Genomic DNA, 18,824 nt, shown 5'->3' with positions numbered 1-18,824 from the left:
CTGTTTTAAAATTCATAAGGAGGGGCGCCTGGGTGGCTCAGTGCGTTAAGCGTCATGATGTCCGGGTCCTGGGATCGAGTCCCTGGGGGCTCCCTGCTCAGTAGGGAGTCTGCTTCTGTCTCATAAATAAATAAATAAATAAATAAATAAATAGATAAATAAATAAATAAATAAAATCTTAAAAAATAAAATAAAATTCATAATGAGTTCTTGCCCAGAGAGGCCCAGTATGGCAATAGCCCTGGCTTTGAAATCCAGGCCCAGAACCCCCGCTCCTCGGCCCCCTGGCTGGGTGCCACAGTGGCTGGATTCTCCAAGCCCTCTGGGAAGTTCAGGGTCCAGATGCCTACCCACACCTCATCCACACTTCTAGCACTCATCAGACTTCTATCCGGAACGGACTCAGCCCATTCCTCTCCTAGCCTGGGAGAGATGACTTCCGGCTCCCTGGCTGGCCCTAAGTCTGACCCCAATTCTGAACTCCAGCCTTCTGCTGGGATTTGGTCCATAACAGGCCAGAGACCACATGGCAGCTGGCCAGGGGCCCTGGAGAGAGCTCGGGCTTCCATGTCTGGTTCTAATCCTCACTCTGCTGTGTGACCTGGGCTCTCTGAGCCTCGGTTTCCTTGTCTGGAGGAATTAGCACCAACTCTCTTGCGCAAGGGCCGCTATGAGGAGCAAAGGAGAGGGTACGGACCACATGGTCAGCACAGAGCCCAACACACTGCAAGCCTGCAGTGTCAGCAACAGCTGCTACTAAGAAGTTCGGCCGAGGGGGAGTGCTGGGGAGGGGGCCGCCTTTGCACCTCCTCACACCAAGCTGGGCTGGAGTTAGACCCTGGGTCAGGGAGGTATGACTTCACTCACTTTCCCAGTCTGCACACCGGCTCTGCTCCAGGTCCATGAGGGGCTCCGAATGGATGTCAAGGGATCACAGCCATGCTTTCCACCCTGGGGGAGCTTCCAGTCTAATAAAGGCAACCTGGAACCTGGAAATAGAAGCTTCCCAAAATAGTGAGTCTGCAAGCTGGTCTCCTGTGCTGCCTGGCGGGAGGCTCGCAGTAAGGAGGGAATGAGCACAGCCCTGGGCCCTCTGGCCTGCTGCCTCCACGCTGGGAGTCCACCCGCTTCCCTGCAGCCTCAGGGCCAGCTAGGGAGGGCCCTGCCCAGTCCCCCACCCAGTCCCCGCCACTGTGCTGTAGCAAAATGGCCTGAATCTCCGTTCAGCACGGTTGAAGCTCAGGTCAACAGTTTCCTGATTTGAAGGGCCACACGTACAGGGATCTGAAAGTTCGGTTTAGGAATGTGAGCAGGCCCCCTGCGGAGAGCTGCCCAAGCCTCCCTCAGTAGCTAGACCTACTTTCCTGCCCAGGAGCCCACGCTGAGATTGAACTTTAACCAAGGCCACGGCCGGGTGCCACTTCCCTCCACAACTGGAGCACAGTAATATCACAGGTTAGTGCATCTTACTTGTTTTTCACACCTGCTTGATCTTTTACTCTTGGTGCTGGAGAACCAGGGCGCCTCGGGTGCCCCAGGCAGCCTGGGCACAGTGAGCTTTGTCCCTGATGTCCCCTCTCCAGAGGGGTGGGGCACCCAAGCGTCATTCCCAGAAACAGGGTTTCCTGAGAAAAGGAGGAGTTTCTTCAAAGCATCCGGGGCATCTCACAACTGACTCGACCAGTTGCTAGCCCGCACTCCCAACCCAACTGCAGGCTAGCGAGGGCAGAAGGTCCGATGGCCCAGGGTTCCGGCACTTGCTAGTGGTTCAGCAGCCGGACACTCGCGGCCTCCCTGACCTTTGGGAAGGCCGCCCGGGCTGCCCACAGCTCTGTCCATGGCTTTCGCTGAGCTCCTGGAGCGAGCAGGGGGAGTGGGTCTCTTCCAGGCCCTGCAGGTCTTCACTCTCCTCCTTCCCTCCCTGTTGGTGCCCTCCCAACTGCTGATGGAGAACTTCTCGGCCGCCGTGCCCAGCCACCGATGCTGGGTGCCCCTCCTGGACAACAGCACTGGCCAGGCCAGTGTCCCCGGGGCTCTGGGCCCCAAGGACCTCCTGACCGTCTCCATCCCCCCGGGCCCCAACCATGAGCCCCACCAGTGTCGCCGCTTCCGCCAACCACAGTGGCAGCTCCTGGACCCCAACGCCACGGCCACCAACTGGAGCGAGGCTGCCACAGAGCCGTGCATGGACGGCTGGGTCTACGACCGCAGCACCTTCACCTCCACCATCGTGTCAGAGGTAAGGGCCTCCCCCCACCAGCCCCCCGGCTCTCTTACCTGGCCACCCGCCCATGCCTGGAAGGATTGCACCGGTCCCGCCAGCGCTACCGAATGAGATGTTACTCCCTCAACACATATTTACTCACTGCTTATGAAGGTCCAGACCCTGATCTGAGGCAGGGGTCCCAGGATAAGCAAGGGAGGCTTTGAGGAGCTGCTGTTCCGCTGGCAGCTTCAGAATGGGTCAACATTTAACCCCGCCCCAACAGGAGAGTGGCAGGCACTGTTCCAGAGGCTTTCCCCATGGTCTCCCTCCAGTCTCACGAGGGGGGTCTTGTTGTCTGCATCTGGTTAGGAACAAAACAGAAGCACAGTGAGGGAAATAAGTTGCCCAGGACAACAGCTCCAACACTCCAGCGCCCGGCTCAGCCCAGACCGCCAGGAGCCGGAAGCTGGGTCTCCATCACATCCTGTTCTGCCACTATGAAGGAGAAAAGCAGGTTCTGTGAGCAAGGAGGAGAGGCAGGTGGGGAAGGCCTCTCTGGAGGTGAGACCTGGATTAGGAGACAAGGTCACGTGAAGGTGTGGAGAGAGCCCAGTGGGAACAGAAGTCCAGGTCTGGGGTGTTGAAGGAGCAGAAGGAGGCCCAGTGTGTCTGGGCACAAGGGGTCAGGGGCCGGCACGATGCAAAGAAAGTGGGTGAGGTGCACTTTCTTCAAGTGCAAAGGAAAGTCACTGGAGGCTTTGGGGCAAGGAAGTGAGGTGATCTGCTTTGCATTTTCCAGTTATCACTTTGCCTTGTGGGGACAGGGGGTTCCTGCTTCTGTGGGCCTGGTGAGAGAGGCGGAAACGGAACGAAGCTGTCAGGTCTTGGTGGAGGGCTGCTTGGTGGGGGGTGTTCAGGTCATGGATGCCCAGACCCGGGCAGGAGGCACTCAAAAATTATGGTGGCATGTGCTCAGCACTCTCTGCTCATCCCGGCAGCCCTGTGAGGGAAGCAGCTGCAGGGCCCCCCTTCTGGGTGAGAAACCAGGCTCAGCAGGTACAGGAACCGCACCCCCCCCCGGGCTCACCCAGTGAGCGATCCACAGAGTTAGAACCCCAGCCTGTGGTTCAGTCCCTTGTGCTCCGCCGCCCACCTCCGTCCACTCGGAGTGGCCAAGTCCCGTGTGTGCCATGCAGCTAGCTGAGAGGACAGAGCTGAACCCCCCTCCACCGCCCAGCACACCCCTTCCACCTCTGTCGCCTGGCCTGAGGGAGCCCCCCGGACCTAGGCTGACCAGGCTCCACATCCCCTGAGCCCAGCCGTCATGCCTGCCCTCTCTTCCAGTGGGACCTAGTGTGTGACTACCAGGGCCTGAAGCCCCTGGGCCAGTCCATCTACATGGCCGGTGTCCTGCTGGGGTCCCTCTCCTGGGGACTCCTCTCTGACCGGTGAGTATGTTCTCTCCTCCTCGACTCCTCCTCGTCAGAACGAGCACCATGGGGACAGAAGTACAGAAATGGCCCATGAATGTCCCCAGGGAGCAGTGGTGGCCAAGAGGCCCACTTAAGCTTAAGCCACACTGTGCGAGATCCCCTCAAACACCGCGCTCTCTCCTTTGGCGACACCAACTGTCCAGAGCACCTCTCGTGTGCCAGGCGCGGTACAGGCCCTGCCCTCAGGGAGCCCATAGTCTTCTGGGGAGAAACAGACCCCTCTTTCTTCTTCGTTGTCATCGTCTTCTTCATTTTTTAAAAAAGATTTTATTTACTTATTTGTTTGTTTGTTTCAGTGAGAGAGAGCATGCGAATGAGCATGGGGGGGTGGGGCAGAGGGAGAGGGAGAGGGAGAAGCAGGCTCCCCACTGAGCAGGGAGCTCGATGTGGGGCTCTGGGCTCGATCCCAGGACTCTGGGATCCTGACTTGACCCGAAGGCAGGTGCTTAACTGCTTTAACCGCTTGACCGACAGGGCCACCCAGGCGCCCCCCACCCCTCTTTCTTCTAACTCCAAGTACTTGGCACATCGGGAAGTTGAAACCCTCCTCCCCCCCCACGTAGCCCCTCCCCTTCTGTCTCCTGCTCCTCCTTGTGAGGCGGTGCCCCCCCCAGCCCAGTCCCTTCTCTTGGCCAGCTGCCCACCCCCGCTGCTTGAGGCCCTGCCACGGAGCACCAGTAACACTTACGTTACGCCCACTTGGCTGGTAAAGCCAGCTGCCTGCTTGGAGTTTGCACGTGGAGGAGCATTTGCCTCACATTTGCCGCGGCCAACGCTGGACTCCTGACCCTCCACCGCCAGCCCAGCCCCTCCGCACCAGACTCCATCTGGGAAAACGGCCCCCTGGCCCATGGCACACACCCAACCCTGGAGCCAGCCCTGTTTTCCCACCCTCACCCCTAGATCCAGCCCCACGCCCCTCTCCTCCACACTGTCCTCTTGCCCAAACCATCTGCCTCTCTTGCCCGGGCAGGCCCTGGCCCCCTCCAGGGTCTCTTGCCTCCATTCCGAGTGACTTTCAAAAACCTATATGTGGATCTGGTTGATGCCAGCCTGAGGTCCTCCCGGCCCACCACACTGAGGACAGTTCCTGCCCCCCACCCCGTCCCCCTCCACCCCTGCTTGGCACTTGGCTTCTCTCCCACAGCCATGCCGGCCCCTCCCGGAGCACCCTCGGCATCCTGGCTGCAGAGCTCCGAGGTGGCCAGTGGCCGAGCCTCGCTCTGAAGGTTCTCCTTGTGGTCTCTTTGTGCCCAGCACGCAGGCAGCCCCCTGGCCACGCCTGCTTTCCTTCCTCACTGCACCTGCTCTGACAGTACTCGGTCACTCACTCCTTGCTCACCTGCTGTGTGCGTCCCCACGAGACGTAGCTCCAAGAAGGTAGGGGCGCGGTGTCCCCAGCTTCCAGCACGCAGCACACACTCAGTCATCATTTAGTGAATGCACGAACGGCTTTCCCACTTTCTCCTGACCATGAGGGCTCAGGGATCTGACCCTGGGTTCCCATCCCCACCTCTCTTTCCCTTGTTCCCTAGAAGGCGGGTGTGTTGCTTCTCTGGGCCTCCATTTCTTCCTGTACGTGGGGACCTGGCTCTGTCCATGGGGTTGTGGGTTAACCACGGACAGAGCTTGGGCCAGGGCCTGGAACGGGGAGGGCTCCTCGTGCTGTGGTTCTGCTACCATCGTCATCTGTGGGCCTTATTTAATCTTGAGTGTGGTGGGGGGCCCGAACAGTGGGGAAGGACATGGTCCAGGTGGCACTTTCCAAGGACAGCTGCCGTGCGGCTCTGGCTCATTCCCCAGGGGCCGTCCACACCGGGAGCCAAATCACCGTCGGTCTGTAGCTTATCCAGTGAGCCTGGCATCAGGAACTGGTGTCAGCATCCAGACCTCGCCCTGGGTCTGGGCCAAATGTCCTTGTTCCTGGGCACTGCTCAGACAGACGGGCCAAGCGTGGCCCACATCTCTCCCATTGGACCAATGCACACTTTAGCTAAATGCGGGCCATGGTTTGGGCTAAGCCAGCCTTGGGGCCATAGTGGCATGGTGGGTGTGCAGGTGGACGGCTGAGGGCCCGACACGGGTTGTCTCCCGGGAGCTCCAGTCCCAGTGTGCAGACCGGCAGGGAGCTGTCCAGTTTGCCCAAGGCCACGTGCGCTCAGCCTCCTGGCTGCGCCGCCCCCTCGCTCGGCATCATGGTTTTGACAACTCTGAGGCTGTCATCATGCCTACCCCCATTGCACAGACGGGGAATGGTGGCTCAGAGACTTTGAGTCCTGTGCCCAGGGTCACCCAGGCAGGACAGAGCTGGGCTCAAACCCAGACTTCTGAGGTCAAAGCCCATCTTTGTTCAGTTTTTACTTAAATTCCAGTTAGTTAACATGCATTGTAATATGAATTTCAGGTGTACAATACAGTGATTCAACCATAGCCCATTCTTTTTTTTTAAGATTTTATTTATTTATTTGAGAGAGAGCAAATGAGAGAGAGAGCAGGGAGAGAGGCAGAGGGAGAGGGAGAAGCAAGCTCCCCGCTGAGCAGGGAGCCCGATGCGGGGCTCAGTCCCAGGACCCCGGGATCATGACCTGAGCTGAAGGCAGACACTTAACCGACTGAGCCACCCAGGTGCCCCAATCAAAGCCCATTCTTGACCCTGAGATGACGCTGGCCCTGAGATCGAGGCGTCTGCCCTTTTTATAACAAGCACACTGGGAGCATGCTCCTGGGAGATCCCCGGGGGGTGGGGTATGGTGCTGCCTGCACTAAGGTGCCCCAGCAGATGCCCCACCCTCTCGAACCCTCCTTTCCCTTGAAGCACCCGCCTCCAGGCCCAAGTCCCCAGGGCCCCTCTCCAGGCCCCCACGGTGCTTGTCTCCCAACACAGGTTCGGGCGGAAGCCAGCGCTGAGCTGGTGCTGCCTGCAGGTGGCTTTGGCCAACACCAGCACCATCTTTTCTTCCAATTTCCTCATCTACTGTGGCCTCCGGTTCCTGAGCGCTTTTGGAGTGGCCGGCATCATCATGACCCCGGTGACACTCAGTGAGTCTCTCCCTCGGCTGCGCCTGCCCTGGTGGTGGTTGGGGGCGGGGATGGGGCCCGAGGCCACTGTTCAGCCCTTACCTGCCTGTCTGCATCACGTTTCAGTGGCGGAGTGGACCACAACCCGCAGGAGGGCCGTCACCATAACAATGCTGGGATGCTCCTATAGCCTGGGCCAGTTGACCCTGGGGGCCTTGGCCTTCACCCTGCGGGACTGGCGGGCTCTCCAGCTGGCCGTGTCGATGCCCTTCTTTGCCATCTTCCTGATCTCCTGGTTGGTACAATGTGGGGCCTTTGCTCTTGGGGAGGATGCCACTTGTTAGGAGGGAGATTTGGGGGGCGAGGGTGCCCCTCACCCCCACCACCCTGGCCGGCCGTGGATCCCGAGACGCTGAGAGCCACGTAGGGCAATGATGTGTGTGGAACCCCTGCTCAGGAGAGACATCTCAGGGGTTCAGAGTTCCGGGGTGGACGTTTTAGCCAGATGTCTCAGGCTCCCACCCGTCCTGCTGGCTCTCGGGCCTTCCCCTCCTCGGCACTAGCTGCCCCCCACCTGCTAGCCCCTTTCCTTCACGTCACTTGCCCACCCCCGGCCCATGGGCTCCTGAGTCAGTGAGAACTGGCGTTAGGTATGAAAAGATACCATCATCACGATTATTTGGGGTGCTGCAACACTCCCTGAGGTCTGGAAACATGTGGTTGGGTGAGGGACAGGGGACCAAACCCAAATTCATGACCCTGCAAGTTCTTTCGTGTCCATGAACCAGGGTTGGGGGGACCAGTGCCCCGTTAAGTCTACTGTGGGGTATAGAGAGTAGCAAGGACTCATTCATTCCTTCTCAAGTACTTACTGCCCCATGCCAGACACAGTTTTAGGCCCCGGGGGGGCACATCAGCAAAGAAAACAGATCAAAAGCCACTGACCACGTGGAGTTTTATCCATAACAACAGGATCAGTAAGTGAGGAGGAAGGCATCCCATAATCACACTTATTAGGCTGCTCTAGTCACCCTGGTTGGGTGCGTCCCAGGTGCTGTTAGTCACCCCAGATGTGTATTCACTTCTTCTAATGAGGAAGATGATAAGATGACCACCATTTTCAGAGGAGGGACTGAGGCCCAGAGAGGTTCAGTGACTCACTGTAAGCCACACAGCCAGTAAGTGCCAGAGGCAGGATTTGAACCCAGGCAGGCTGGCTCTTTGAACCACTAGGGCAGGCGGCCTCCGGACGGATCCAAACAGAGCTGAGCCCCTCCGGGCTGGGAAAATGCCAGTCCTCTCACCCAGGAGATACCTCTCCCTGCTATCTGCCCCAAGGCTGGGAAGAAGCAGACTACTTTTATAAAACCACTCAGTTCTGGCTGGGGATGTGTTTAGTGCATGCGTGCGTGCGTCGTGCGTGAGTGTGTGAAATTCAGCATGATGTGAGCTGTCACAGAAATGGTCTCAGCATCACCGTAGGCTCAGGCAGCCGTGCATGGGCCGTGCGCGAGCCCCCGGCAGCCAGGAAGCCAGATGGGGTGGCTCGGAGGAAAGAGGGCGGCCAGGCATTGGGACTCAGCTTTACTGGGTACCAAGGGAGCCCACCAGTCTCGCATCCTGGCCCCAGCCGTGCAGAGGGGAGAGCAGTTGCCGTCTCTCTCCCACTGCCGCTGGGGGAGCGGCTGCCCACGTCCCACTCCTGACCTGACGAGGAGGGCCCTGGACGCGGGAAGAGCGCAGGGGCCCCGGCAAGCGTCTGCATCTTTAACAGGTGGCTGCCGGAGTCTGCCCGATGGCTGATTATTGTGGGCAAACCAGAACAAGCGCTCCAGGAGCTCAAAAAGGTGGCCAGGATAAACGGCCACAAGGAAGCCACAAAGTCACTGACCGTCGAGGTGAGATGCCCCTGTTTGTGACCCAGACTGTGGGACGTGGCAGGGAGAGGACAGCCACTGATGTCTTGTCACCAGCTTCACCGCTACCCGCCCGATAACAGCTGTGACAACCCCCAGCTTGCTTGTCGGCGGCTTCCACCCACATGCATTGCATGCTCACCTCGTAGGGTTTCTTGGTGTGTTTGGGGGAAACTGCATGTGCTTCTCTGAAGGTGATTATCTCAAGGAAGTAGGTGTGGGAGGATGTGCAGCAGAAACAAAACACAGCCTGGGGGTGGGAGGATCAGGGAAGGCTTCCAGGAGGAGGTGAGCCAACGAAGACTGAGCTGAGCACGGGGCAGGTGGGGCCCAGAGGGGCAGGAAGTGTCTGGATGGGCACTTCGGTGCAGTGGGGAGCCCGTGTGGCTGGGGTAGGAGGCGTACCCTGAGGCCAGCCATGAGGGGCAAGGAGGGGTGGTCGGGTTTGTGCAGGAACTGCCGAGAGCAGCCCGCAGCTCAGAGGGCCAGAGCTGGGACACAAGCCTGGCTCCCTGGCTCGGAGTAGGGGGGCCAGGTCGGCAGAAGAGAGCTCTGTCACGGGGCCAGAGAGAGATCTTTCTTTCTGTCTCCATCCCCGCCCCCACCCCAAGGCTTTCCAGTTTCCAAAACCAAGGCCAGGCTCCTCACATCACTCTGCCCACCTGGACACCATTCCCTGGCACGGGGGTGGGGCGGGGCCCGTGCTGCCCCCGCACTCACTGTGTCCCCCTCTCCCCCCAGGTGCTCATGACCAGCATGGAGGAGGAGGAGGGGGGGGCCTCTATGAAGGCCCGCAGGTCAGTGCTGGACCTGTTTCTCTTGCCCACGCTCCGCTGGAGAAGCTGCAGCATGTTCCTGGTGAGGTATGCCCCCCAGCTCATGCCTCCCGGAGCCAGGCCTGAGGAGGGAAGCGGGGATGGGATCAGTGGAGGCTGGCGGCCAGGGCCCAGGGCCCAGGGCGATGGGAGAATTCACCCAAGGCAGAACCAAAGACATAGAAGTTTACTGAATTCACTGCAAGGGAGCAGAGAAGAGACTGTCTGCCGGGAGGCAGTGCGGGGTGGGGGAGGGGGCGGGGGGGCGGGGGGGGGCTGTAGTTATAGGGGAGGGGGAGGAGGTAGGGGAACGTGTGGAATGTTCCTTTTTTGGTCCGATTGGTCAGTGAGGGCTTAGGGCTGTTTTGAGGTGGGTCCCTGGTGGGCCTGTTTGCAGGGTGGTCGCTGTGGGCCCTTCTGCCTTACTGGGGCTTCCAATGCCCAAGCCTGTTGCCTAAAAGCGGCCTCTACTGTGTCCGGGGTGGGAGCGGGGAGCGGCTCCTGCACGGCCTCAGGAAGCACGTTTCTGGCAGAACAGGCAGTTCCCCCAGGAGGCAGGAGTCCCGGCCGCCACTGGGGAGGGGCTGGGGGGTTCATGCGGGAAGTCAGCTGGAGGGCAGGAACAGGGGCACGCTGAAGCCCAGGCTGGACGCGGAGCCTATGTCCCTAGAGATAGGGGACCAGATGTGGCTGGAGAGGGCCACTGGCCCACTTACGCCAAGCTCATCTACACCCCCACTTTACAGAGGAGACAGCAGGGCCCACTGGGGCAGGTAACTTGCCCAAGATGACTGAACAGGCATTTGAACCATGGCTGAGCTACCTCCTTGCCCGCTGCCGCCCACCAGGCCCTGCATTGAGCATGGACTCCCCAGCAGGCCCCGTCTTGGCACCCATGGGCACCTGGGACCAGGAGAAAGCCCCTTAATAAAACAAATTCAGTTCAAGTGACTTGCAGAGAGCACACTGAGAAGTGAGGGTCAGGTTTGATGGAGACTCGATCTTGAAATAAAATAAAGATTAGGAAAACATTTATTTTATGCTATATTTAACCACATATGGGTTCCAATGGCAAATATTTGCTACACCTTAGAGAATGGATCAAATGCTTTTACTGCCCCGCCGCACCCCCCCACCCCCCGCTTAAGTTTTTTCTGACAAATGAGAAGAAGTGCCTGGCACCAGGAATGTCCGGGGCCATTCTTTCAAACCCTTCAAGGCTTCCTCAGGGCTCCCAGGGGCCGCTCTGCATCCTTTGTTATTCAAATCACAGGCTGGGAAGCGGCTAACCTGGTGGGTTTCTCGGCTTCCGCCGTTAACCCCTTCGGTACCGGCCCTAGAGCCTCAGCATCAGCTACTTGGAGCCAGAGCTGAGCCCCTTCCCCACGGGGCTTCCACAAACTTAGGGAACCACGGGGGCCTGCAGCTTTAGTCTGCAGCTGGTGTCAGCTGGTGTCAGCTGCCTTGCTGGGTGCAGCGCTCAGGTGCGGCCCAAGGGGAGTGTCCGTGAAGCAGGGATGGGGACCCATTTGAAAAGTGTTAGGGAGTAATTTCACACCGCAGTCACTGCTGGATCCAAATTCAATCTCCAAACTGTGGAAATCCAGCTACAGTTAAGTTCAGCTTCGGCTACTCAGGAGCCAGGGCGGTCTGTCCCGTGTCCACCCCCTACCCTCCAGACTTGGGGTGGAGGTCAGTAAGCAGGAAGTTCATTGGAGAGGGCTCTTGGGATCCCTGCCTGGGGACGGGGATGGGGAGGCTAGGGGAGGGGAACAATCGGAAGGGGCAGGGGAGCGGTCCTGGTGGTACTGTCACAGCAAGGCCCCCTGCAAGCCCACAGAGGGCTCGAGGAGCTGGGGTGGCCCTTCTGAACCGTCCCTCTGGCCTGTGTCATGGGATGTTCTCCCCAACTGAGAGGCAGCACTCCCAGAGGACGGGAAAATAAGACTTGCCCTCCTGCAAGAAGGACAACACAGCCCACCTCCTCCTACTGTGAATCCCATCTTTCAAGATGAAGAAACTGGCACCCAGGAAAGGGCAGAGACTCACCCAGGTTCAGGGCTAGTAGGAGTCATGGTTCTAGCAGTGACTGGAAATAAAGCGAGAGTGCTAGGGCCAGACCTGAAGCTCAGCTTGACCCACACAGCGCGTCAGCCCAGAGAGTTAAGTGTCCCCACTGGCTGGTGGCCAGGGAGCCTGAGAGATGGCTGCCTAAGGCGGAATGAATGAAACCCGCCCTTTCTCTCCTGGGCCAGCCCCACTCTCGAGAGATGTGTCCGGCATCCAACAGACAGGTTTTTCGGGGTCCAGTAGTGACCTGCTCAGGATGGCCTGGGCCCTCTGGGGACAGCTCAGGTGTGTGCCCTCTCCTCTGGGGCAGGGATCCGATTTCTGGCTTTGCCCTGCAGCTTCTCCCAAATGATCTCCTACTACGGGCTGGTCCTCGACCTGCAAAACCTGGGGAGTGACATCTTCCTCCTCCAGGTCCTCTTTGGAGCTGTAGACTTACTGGGCCGGGCCACCACCACTTTCTTGTTCAGCTTCTTGGGCCACCGTACGACCCTGGCCAGCTTCCAGGCCATGGCTGGCCTCTCCATCCTGGCCAACATACTGGTCCCACAAGGTGAGGTGGGGTGGACTGAGTGGGCTGAGCGGCTGACAGTCTGGGGCACTGGCTTCCCTGCCTGCCCCCTCCTGCCCCGCCCCCCGCCTGCTGCACTCGCCTCCTGGGGTCCTTCCCCTTCCCTGCCCCCCCACCCCAGCACCCCTGCAGCCCTGTGTGCAGGCTGTGCCCAAGCCTACACCTGCCACATCAGCTCAGGCATCCAATCCCCCTACCGGCCCCCCTCCGACCCATTCCCCTGAGGTGACTGAGGTTCAGAGAGGTGAAGTTGGGTGCCTCAGGTCACTCAGCTAGCCAGTGACAAAGCCAGGGCTGGGACCAGACTTCAAGCCCGAGGCTGGTCCTGAGGTGGGAGGAGGGGCTGGGGAACAACTTTAGTTGCTTGAAGTGAGGCGGGAACACCAAGCCTGGGGCACTGGGGTGTGCAGATTGCTGGCCAGGGCTCCTGTCTTACTCTTTTCTTTCTGAATGAGACTTTAATGCCCGGAAAACCCTCTCAAGCCGGGGTGGCGTGGGGGGGGCGGTGGCTTGGCTGGTGGAGGGGTGGGGACCCTGAGTTCTGAGCTGATAGCAAAGCCAGGAGGGAGGCAGAGGGCCGGTCTCCCAAACAAGCTGCAAGAGGCAGTGCTCAGGGAAAACTTGCAAAGACAAGTGTGTGACAGTTTCTGAGACTCTTCGTTACAACGTGTGGGAGGGAAAGCTGCGGCCGAGTGTGGCTTCCTAGCTAGGGCTCCCCGCAGAAGCCAGCGTTCCCACAGGCAGACTTAAGGCAGTGAGGACCTGCCTTGACCCTCTCCTTCATGGAAGAAGCACACCCAGGTCCCAAAGAACTTTGGCACGGTGACACTGTAGGGAGCAGGCCCCGAGAGCCATCCTCAGCTGCCCCAGCTTGCCCGCCCCAGACCTGGCTGGGTTCTGGCCCTGCCCACCCCCTCCTCCCAGCCCATCAACTGTGATGTCAGGCTGCACCCACAGCCCTGGGCGGCCTGGCACCAAGTCAGCACTGTGGGGCACCTGGGAGCAGTCAAGGAAGCCCTGCGCTCCGGGCTGACTGGGGAACCCCTCGGGCAGAACCCACTGTCACCCTCTTCCTCTGCCCAGATTTGCAGACCCTGCGTTTGGTCTTCGCCGTGCTGGGAAAGGGATGCTTTGGCATAAGCTTAACCTCTATCTCTGTCTACAAGCCCGAACTCTACCCAACTGCACTGCGGTAGGCTGAGCTGCACGCTGCATCCAGGAGGGGCGGCCAGACCCAGGGCGCAGGAGAAAGGGACGTCCCTGGGAAGGCCAGTAGGGAGGGCAGAGAGGGGCTGGGCATCCAGGAACAACACAGCCGACCAGGGAGAATGGGGTGGGTCCTAGAGAGTCCATGAAGGACTCTGGATTGGATGTTCTCAGGAAGGAGAAGGCCCCTCTGGGTGGGAAAATCTAGGTGAGCTCCATGGAGGAGGTAGTGTTAGGAAAGACTTTGAGGAGTGCAGCTCCTTCACCCAGCTTTCCCTCCCCTGGCACATCCTGACCCAGCCAAATGCCTCCCTCACCCCCACCCCCCCGGCCCAGTAAAGCCCCCTTCTTGAAAGTGGCAGTGATGACAAGGGGCTGGGCCCTCCCCTCCACCCCCAGGATGACAGCAGATGGCCTCCTGCAGTCGGCAGGTCGTCTGGGGGCTGTGACGGGGCCCCTAATCAGGATGACTCGGCCGGCCGTGCCCCTGCTGGCCCCCGTCTCCTACGGTGTCATCCCCATCGCTTCCAGCCTCATCCTCCTGCTCTTCCTCCCGGAGACCAAGGGGCTTCCACTTCCTGACACCATCCAGGACCTGGAGAGCCAGTGAGTGATCCTTGGTCACCCTGCGAGTAGGGCTGGGCTTCCAGGAAGTAGCTGGGCAGGGCTGCAGATGTGGGGGCAGACCTCCCCACAGCCCCAGGACGGGACGGGAGAGCCCAAGGGTCAGGGAGACATGCTAGACGAAGGGGCCAGAGCTGGGTTGGGCTTGTCATCGAGACGGTACCAGCAGCTTCAGTGTGCCGAGAGCTGACTGCATCCCCGGTGCCTCGGGGCAGCAAGCCGGTGGGCATCAGGGCTTTGCCTCTGAAACCACGTAATCATTGCAACAACACAGCCAGGAAGAGACTATTTCCATCACTGTTTACCAGAGGCTCAGAGAGATGAAGGGATGATTCAAGGTCTCACAGGTAGAAGGCCATCGTCCCTTAGGCAGGGAAATGCAGAGGCTCTGAGCCTGGCTCTGCAGCCAGACTGCCTAGGACTGAATCTCTACGCCCCGGGCATGCACTGACCTCTCTTACCGACCTCGCCCAAGAGGATGGAGCCAGCCCTGACCGCCCTAGTTCAGTCTTCCCCCAGGAATCCCAGGCCCAGACAGATCAACAGCTCAGTTTCTGGAACACATCATGCTACCCTCATGCCATCCTTTGAGAGAACAGAAATGAGGGAACATTCCTCAAGTTTATTTTATGGCCAGAATCACCACGATGCTTCTGCTTTCTCATTTTTAAAAATGGGGGTTAAAACAAAACAAAACCAAACCCAGCCGAGCTCAAAGAGCTGTTTTTTTTTTTCTTAAAGATTTTATTTATTTATTTGACAGAGAGAGACACACGAGAAAGGGAACACAAGCAAGGGGAGTGGGAGAGGGAAAAGCAGGCTTCCCGCGGAGCAGAGAGCCTAATGCAGGGCTCGAACCCAGGACCCTGGGATCATGACCTGAGCCGAAGGCAGACGCTTAACAACTGAGCCACCCAGGCGCCCCACAAAGAGCTGTTTTCGAGTTGAAGTTATTATATTAAAGCACTGAGGATAGTGCCTGGCCCACAGCATGGGCCCCAGGAGTGTGGTTGCTGTGTCCTGGGTAAGGGTAGTCATGGGGCGGCAACAGGCTGATCAGGAACCATCCATCTCATGGATGGGGGCGCCTGGGTGGCTCAGTCGGTTGAGCATCCCACTCTTGACTTCGGCTCCAGTCGTGATCTCAGGGTCCTGGGATTGAGCCCTGTATCGCGCTCCCCACTCAGCAGGAGAGTCTGCTTCTCCCTCTCCCTCTGCTCCTCTCTCTCTCCCAAATAAATAAATAAAATCTTTAAAAAGAGAGTAATACTAACAGCTGGTGCTCAGAGGGCCCTCCCTGCTTCAATGGAGCATCTTATTTAATTCAAACAACCCCACAAAGAGCTGTTATGTTCAATTTCACTGCCAAAGAAATGAAGACACAGAGAGGTCATGTAACTTGCCTAAGGACACTCAGCTAAGAAGCAGGGAAGGTGGGTCTTAAATTACTCTTTCACTTTTTTGAGCACATACTATGTTTCGGGCACTGTCTTATGCTTTGGGGGACACGGCGGAAAATCAAAACCTAATCTCATGGAGTTTACGTGCTCATGAGACTCGACCCCCAGTTCCACCCTCTTCAGCTGCCTCACCACACACCACCACTCTGTCTTTTGATTACTCTAGGAAATCGGCAGCAGCCAAGGGCAAGCATCGAGAGGTGGCCATTACAGAGAGTACCTGGTTCTAGCAGTTCTGCCTGCGAGGAGCCCCTTTGGCTGAAGATTCCCACGAAGGGACTTGCCTCCTCTCCAGTGGAGGGAAGAAGCAATCTGGAGAACCCTGAGGGCCTATACCGTGGCTGATGCTGGGGCAGCTGGACTGAGGGGCAGCATTGAAGCTGAAGGCTGCTTTCCCCGCTCACTTCTCTTCCCCCCACCTCAGCCCTGCAGAGGCCTGACCCCGTTGACAAAATGGGTTCTGTCCCCTCCCTGCCAGGCTCCCATCTTCACACCTTCACTCAAAACTCCTGACTTACTTCACTGAACCGGAAGCTGCAGATGTTTCCTGCAGGTTTCTCACCTCCAGCTACCAGAGTGGATCCTAGGACAAAAAAGGAAGGATCTGGACAGACCTGAGTCCCAACCCCTCCCCCACCATTTGTGGAGTCCTCTGTGAAATGGAAATGATCATGGAATCTACCTCCCCGGGAGGGGGTCCGGGGGTGACAGGGTTAACAGATCTTCGCACAGACCAGAGTCCAACACATAGAACCTTCTGGCAGAGCTGCCAGCTACAGGTGTTCAGGTTGTGCTCTGCCTGAGGCAGCAGCTGATGCAGGACATGTGGGGCTACGCACAGGAACAGCAGGAACCACCAGGGGCTGTGGGAGGTAGGCTTTGTAGCACCAAGAGGGCAGAGTGATCCCTGGTTCCCAAGGGAGGATGTGATTGATGTGTCTGAGGAATCCCACCCGTTACCAGGGAACTGAGGCCCCCTGTTCAGGAATAACAGGAATGGCCCCTGGTTGCTTGACAATAAGTGTTTGCTATGGGACCCTATCCACAGGAGCAGGTGGGGCAGGATTTGCAGTTTGGCCATTCGAGACCCTCCTGGTTTCCCTACATGTCAAGGCAACACATCATATTGGGCCTTAGTTTGAGGCCTTACATCAAAGGGGCACCCTTCCTTTGGTTGTCTATCTCAAAGGGTCACCTTTGCCTAATTCACACAAAGACCCTCCCTGTGCTGGCAGCAGCCCATGCTGCTAAAACTGTGGGATCATTGGGGCTGACCACCTACTTTAGAGGCAAGAAAATTAAAACTCAGAGAGGTGGAGTGACATGCTTGGAGTCCCATGGCTGAGCCCTGGCCAGGAGGCCAGGCTCCCAGTCCAGAGCTTTTTCCAGCACACCAGGCCCCTCACACTCACCTCCAGCCCTCTGGGCCTGACATCTGCAGCCCTGTCACAGAGTTACTTCCACACCCTTCCCTGGAGAGCCAGACTCTCTAGACAACTGCCCACTCTCCTTGGATGACTCGGAAGCCTCAGGATGTAGGTTTCCCATCCCAGGCATCCCCATTTCCCTCTGTCAAATCCAATGCACACCAGGCCAGTCAAACACAATTCAAATCAAATCCCCTATCTGCTTAAACCCTCTGGTGGCTCATCATAAAGACCACGGTTCCCCCACCAACAGGCTTCCATGGGTCTCTAGTCTTGCTTCACATGTAATAAATATTTAAAAATTCAAATCATATAAAGTATGTTCTTGGATCCTCATGGAGAGAAATTAGAAATCAGTAATGGAGCAGTATCTAGAAAACTCCTTCACACTAAACAATACACTTCTAAATAACCCTGGGCCAAAGAATTCATCACAAAGGAAATTAGGAAATATTTTGAATTGAATGAAAATTTTAAAAAATGGCACATCAAAATTTGTGGGATGAAGCTAGAGAAGTGGTTCAAGGAAAAATTAATATCATTAAGTGATTACATTAGAAAGGAAGAAAGTCTCAAATCCAATATCTCAGTTTTCACCTTTAGTAATTAGAAAAAGAAGAGGTAATTTAAACTAAAGGAAGTAAAAGAAAGGAAATAATAAACAGAAATCAGAAAAATAGAAAATGATCAAGAAAATCAGTGAAACTTGAGGCTGGTTCTTTGAGAAGTCAATAAAATTTATAAATCTCTAGGTGTACTGATGAGGAAAAAAAGAAAAGAAAAGACACACATTACCAATATCAGGAGTAAAAGAAGAAGCATCACTACCAATCCTACAGACATTAAAATAATAAGGAAATATTATGAGCAACATTTTGCCAACAAATTTGACAACTTAGATGAAATTAACAAATTTCCTGAAGGATATGAACTAGCAAAGCTTGCTTAAGAAGAAATAGATAACATTATTAGCCCTATATCTGTGAAAGAAATTGAGGTTTTGGTTTAAAACCTTCCCACAGAGGAAATTCCAGGCCCACATGGCTTCACTGGTGAATCCTGCCAAACAACTAAGCAAAAAAAAAAAAAAAAAAAAGTAACAATTATGCCAAAAATCTTCCAGAAGATTGAAAAAGAGAGAACACTTTCCGGCTCATTTCTTGAGGCCAGCATCACCCTGATTCCAAAGTCAGAAAAAGATATAACAACTATAAACCAATATCTTTTACAAACATAGACACAAAAACTCTTAACAAACATTTAGAAAATTAAATGCAACATTATGCTAAGAAGGGCAATGCATTGTGACCGAGTGGAGTTTATCCCAAGAAGGCAAAGCTTGTTTAACATTAAAAAATCAAGATTAACAAACTAAATTATTAACAAACTATAGAGGAAAGACCATGTGATCATCTCAATAGATACAGAAAGTGCATTTGACAAAATTCAACATCCATTCCTGATAAACAACATTCAGCAAATTAGGAAAATTAGTGAATTTCCTCAACCTGACAAAGGATGTCTATGAAAAACCTACAGGTAACATCATACTTAATGGTGAGAGACTGAATGCTTTCCTGTCAAGATCAGAACTGATCTGATCTCTACTCTCACTCTCACCACTTCTATTCAATATTGGTTCTGGTTGTGCAATAAGGAAAGAAAAAAGTAAATAAAAGTCATCTAGACAAGAAAGGAAGACATAAAACTATCTTTAATTTGCAGATGACAAAATTGTAGAAAATCCTAAGAAATCTACAAAAATGTTACTAGAACTAATAAATGAGTTTTGCAAGGTTACAGGAGATAAGGTCAAGATACAAAAATCTCTTGTATTTCTATATACTTGTAGCAATCAGAAATCAAATGTTTAACATAATGTCATTTAACAACAGCATGGGAAAATGTGATATTAGGGATAAACCCAACTAAAGAAAGACAAGATCTATAAACAGAAAAGCACAAAACTTTGTGGAGTGGAATTAAAGAAGACCTAAATAAATCAAGAGATATACCAT

General features: G+C 55.9%; 1 protein-coding gene across 1 annotated transcript; it reads left to right on the top strand.

Moving 5' to 3' along the window:
• Positions 1-1,837: 1,837 nt before the first annotated feature.
• On the top strand, positions 1,838-17,084 carry SLC22A11 (solute carrier family 22 member 11). Its single transcript, XM_028118233.2, has 10 exons — positions 1,838-2,239; positions 3,551-3,654; positions 6,584-6,738; positions 6,844-7,012; positions 8,492-8,615; positions 9,375-9,496; positions 11,857-12,071; positions 13,173-13,281; positions 13,695-13,901; positions 15,546-17,084. The coding sequence occupies exons 1-10, from the start codon at positions 1,838-1,840 to the stop codon at positions 15,607-15,609; spliced, it is 1,671 nt and encodes a 556-aa protein (XP_027974034.1). The 3' UTR covers positions 15,610-17,084.
• Positions 17,085-18,824: the final 1,740 nt, after the last annotated feature.

The sequence above is a fragment of the Eumetopias jubatus genome, unplaced genomic scaffold (assembly GCF_037043125.1).
Source record: "Eumetopias jubatus isolate StellerSeaLion01/CBP00866 unplaced genomic scaffold, mEumJub1_p1.0 scaffold_13, whole genome shotgun sequence".
In the NCBI taxonomy this organism is placed as follows: Eukaryota; Metazoa; Chordata; class Mammalia; order Carnivora; family Otariidae; genus Eumetopias; species Eumetopias jubatus.
Note: the sequence above shows the minus strand (reverse complement) of the source record. Positions and strands in the feature narration are given on the sequence as shown.